This window comes from Octodon degus, unplaced genomic scaffold (genome assembly GCF_000260255.1).
Source record: "Octodon degus isolate 3935 unplaced genomic scaffold, OctDeg1.0 scaffold00105, whole genome shotgun sequence".
Classification (NCBI taxonomy): domain Eukaryota; kingdom Metazoa; phylum Chordata; class Mammalia; order Rodentia; family Octodontidae; genus Octodon; species Octodon degus.
In genome coordinates, this window is record NW_004524681.1 from 2,789,839 (window position 1) to 2,794,363 (window position 4,525).

At 45.0% G+C, this 4,525-nt stretch overlaps 1 protein-coding gene across 1 annotated transcript in view; it reads left to right on the forward strand.

Annotated features, from left to right (window-relative positions):
* The window catches only part of Myo5a (myosin VA), a 132,898-nt gene that overhangs the window by 53,895 nt on the left and 74,478 nt on the right, over window positions 1–4,525 (forward strand). Inside the window, exon 12 of the mRNA XM_023724058.1 lies at window positions 2,886–3,026. Coding sequence (XP_023579826.1) covers window positions 2,886–3,026 — 141 coding nt within the window. The remainder of the gene's footprint in view (window positions 1–2,885; window positions 3,027–4,525) is intronic.

Genomic DNA, 4,525 nt, shown 5'->3' on the forward strand with positions numbered 1-4,525 from the left:
GCTCTCAAGTGGAGATACTAATGGCACCTGCTGCGTGTGCGTTTATGGATAAGATTGCGCGTTGCATGCCTGGCAGAGTTCTGAGTGCAGCCTTGGGGGTGGCTGTTAGTAATGATGAGAGAGGACACTAAAGATGAGTCACCTGTGGGAACTGAAAGGTGGACAAGCAGAGAGTGAGAGGGCCTGGAAAGTGCCCTCCCTGCCTTCACCGGATGAGACACGTCAGGTGGTATGGTCCCCAGTTCAGAGGTCACTGCAGGTGAAAAATGATAAAAGCCAAACGGCAGCCTAAACGTGTGCTGTCTGGAAGATAGAAGAGGTGCTCTGGAGCGGTGGTCTGTGCCACGGTAGCCTCACGTAACTCATCAGAAAGTCAACAGAGTTTCAAGCTTATCAACCAGAAAGTGGCTAATTAGCATATTCCTTAGGAATACATCAATAAGTATCATGGAAATACCAAGGTAACTAACAATTCCTCCTCTAGGGAATGAGACAAGATGGGGAGAAAAGGGACCAAAGGTATAAAGCCCTTTTGAAGCATTTGATAAACATTGTATACATTTTGATAAAAATTTGAATCATCTTTAGAAAGGTAGACTGCTTAGCAGATGAAATAATAGAGATGATCTTAAAACCCTTAGGCTTATGATTATCTCCGTAATAGTACCATTGGTGTATATTTTTATCTCTGCATACAGAATATCAATAAAAACCTAACAGAAGCCAAATTGCGCGCTCTCATTCCTCAGGGTTTTTCTGAATTTGGTAATCGTTTAGTCAGCGGCCCCCTGGGATCTGGGACCCTCGGGAGCCAGTGCTAGCCGCGGGAGAGCCTGGCCAGTGTCGCACTTGTTGGGACCTTGTGCCTCGGCCAGTGTGGTGCTCTCACTTGTGTTTCTCTGCCCTGCTTTCTGTCTCCGTCCCTTGTCCTTCCTTCACACGGCCTGTGCTGCATTTCAGCTTCTGGGTGCAGCGGCTCACACCCTCCCACTGGCACGTGGTGGATTCTTTCCTTCTGGTCGCTGCGTGTTTCAGCGCTGTCTGCTCCTCGCTCACTTCAGACGTTCTGTGAGGCCAGCAGAGCAGCACTTGGAATGCTCTTCTATGCACTTAGTGTGCGCAGCTGCTGCTGCTAGCTGCCTAATTATTTTCTTGTTTTCTGACTCAACAGAGGAAGCAAAACTGATTGCTCCCGTTCCTGTTTTCCCTAGAGCTGCCAGCAGAGCAGTGCCCTGTGCCCCGCAGCTGGCCTAGAGCTTAATGGCGTGGGAGCGCATGGTGGAGAACCCGGATGCAGGGGCTGCTCCTGGGCTGGCGCTCTGGGTGGGGTCGTGGCATCAGGAGCCCTGTGGCTGGTGTGCTGCTGTTGGGAGGCTTCGCTCTGTGGGCAAAGGAGCTCTTCCACACTGAACCTCATGCCCACATTCCTGGACAACTAAGACTCCCTTGGATTTTTCCAAATGAGATGTAAAGCTATATATGAGAAAAAAGCTCTATTTAAAGTCTAAAGCAGTGCTTCTGGTGCCAGTGTGCAGACTGCATGTAAATTAGTGAAATTTTAGAAAAGACAGCTCATTAGTTTAGAAGATGTCGGCACCATCATTTAGGATCTCATGCTAACATATGGTGCCCTATTTGCCTTCTCATTAATCAAAAGAACAGAAGCAATTTGCTAATTAGCCTGATAAAAATATTCATATGGATGACCGGTTTTCTGACTAAGGCTTATTACAGCTGGTTAGACTGCCCATGCTGCAAAGGAGTGGAGGGTGACATTCCAACAAGTAGAGAATCAGGTGGGGAGCTTCCAGGTGCAGGAGAAGATGCGTCAGAAATCTGTTACCTGAGTCGCACAGGGCTTGGTCATAGAAAGCAAAGACCCATCTTCCTGGGAACAGGGCAGTGGAGAGAACCAGAGGAGACATGGGAAAGTGGAAGAGCAAAACCCCTGGACCCGTAGTATCCATCAGCATGGTACAGCTGCAAAGTTTGGCACCTCGTGTGCAGGCCGGGCCTACACCCTGAGCCATGGTGGTGGCTGGACCACTTTCCATGTGCCTCCACCTTTGACCAGAGCTGTAGCCACACAGCCTTCCCTCGGGAAGCCACCCTGTGTCCCAGCAAGATGAGTTCTTCTCTCAGTGCTCCTCTTGTTTTCCTTTTAGTATTATTAGTCAAATCATCCCTGTATGATTTGATTTCTAACTGCTTCTCCCACTAGTCTCCCCCTCCACAAGGTCCGTGTCCTCTGTCATCAGCCACAGGCAGTGCCAACATGTGGCACATGGTCTACATGTGATGAGAGGCAGTGGTGTACATGGTGACTTGGGCCATTGGCAGAAATAGCAGCAGTGGGACTTACAGCTGCTTGCAACGTTGGATGCAGAAAAGCAGAAAGTACAGATTCTGTGGCTAAGGAGAGTGAGGACCGACGCAGGAGAGCAGCCACCCTCATGCTAGGCGTGTGTGCTTTGGCACAGCAAGCCCCAAGGAGCAGGACTTCCTTGTGCTGTAGATGCTGCCTGTACCACCCTCAGGGCATTGCTCTGCCAGCTGCGCGGGGCCCTTCGGGGACACCTCGGTCACCTGCTGTGTTGGCAGGTCCCACACAGAAGCCACAGCACATAGTGCAGTTATCAGCTGTTTGAAGCACTTCACACCTAGATTTTCTTATTCGTCAGGAATCCTGTGTAGCAAGACTTCACCGTGTGGGTTATATTTGCCTTTCCTATGTGTGAATCATAATTCTCCTGTGAGATCATTGTTGCTAGAAGCCAGGGGCTGTCTCTAATTACGTTGGTATTCTCTGATAGAAACACTGTTGGCCAAATTCTTTATGATAATTCAATAATGACTGCTGTTTTGTTTTGTTTTTTTAATTTCAGCATGTCTTCAAATTGGAACAAGAGGAATATATGAAGGAACAGATTCCATGGACACTCATAGACTTTTATGATAATCAGCCTTGTATTAATCTTATAGAGTCTAAACTAGGCATTCTGGATTTGCTGGATGAGGAATGTAAGGTATGATTTTTTGGGCTGCTTAGTGGATCAGAATAGAAGTATTAAGGTCAGAGGTGAGTAGAGCATCCCACAGTCACTAATACACCATGAGAGGCCATTGTGACAACAGCTGGGGGCCTCTGATGTTCATTCTGAGGGGACCCTTGACTTCAGAGGTTCTCATCAGTGAAGCTGGGAGAATATCCCATTTCATATATATATTTTTTTAATTGAGAAAGAAATATTAATGAGACAGTTTCAAAACAGGTTAGTAGGACAATTACAATGATTAATACATTGCATATTGCTGTCTTCGTAGTAGTTATTCATAGTACAGGATGCAGACATGATATCCTGTCTAAACACTACTAGTACAAATCTTGCTTCTTATTGAACTAAGAGAAAGTAGCTGTATATCTATCCTATTTTGTATATACAGATATCTATGTGTGTGTGTATATATATATATATATATATATGTATATGTATTCACTACAAAATGGTCCCTCATTTATATCCTTGTCCCATTTCTTTGTAGCTAATTATAAATTAGGTGAGAAACTGACAGTAAGTTGCTACCAATTTTTACCACTTTTGTTGTCAATTTGCTTATGTTTAGTACTTTTTGTTCAGTGATACAGTATATTTGAAGAAGTATAAGAAAGCCAGGTGTGGTAGCATGCATTTGTAATCCTAGCCACTTGAAAGACTGAGACAAGAGCCTCTCAAACTCAGGGCCAGCCTTGGTTCTTCCTGAGTTTAGTCCCAGTACTGCACAAAGAGAAAGCAATGCAAGAAGTCGTTGTAAATGACTGTAGCAGTTCACTTCGCCAGCTGTTCTTTGTGACTGCTGTCTGACGGGGATGCAATTTTAGTTTTCATTTTCAAGATGCAGTATGTTGGAGGAAATGTGGAATCCACAGCTTTTTACTGAGTGCTTTTAGGCAAATAACCCATGCACTGGCTTAATCTTTCTTTAGTTTATATGCAGCAAATTGCAGCTTCTGACAGGTAGATCCTTCTAAGCATCCGGACATCGCCAGCATTGAGAACGCATGAATGAAATGGGGCTCACACACTTGAGGCTTTTAAAAACACTAAGCAGAGTAAAAGTGGGACCCCATTATTTATCAGATGGGCAATTTCAGACCTGATACCTTTCATTTGATAATAATAAATATTGTTCTTAAAATCTTGATTACAGGTAAGACGTTATGTAACATAAATAAGAGAAAATTTTGACATTTGTCAGAACCATGAGTATCTATTTGTTTTACCCGAAAAAACAAATAGGAGCTGTGACGGCTTAACCTGTCAGTGTACTTGCTAAGTGCACAGAATATATATGTAGAAGAAGAAAACTGTGGCAGTCATAATAACAAAACGTCAGTGAAAACTTAGTGGCCATAAGTAAGGGGATGCTATTGTGAGGAAGACAAATTGCAAGAACTGCACAGACTGAGTGCAGCGCGCGCGTAGAAAGACACAAGGAGCTCGGGGGCGTGGCGAGGCAGGGAGCT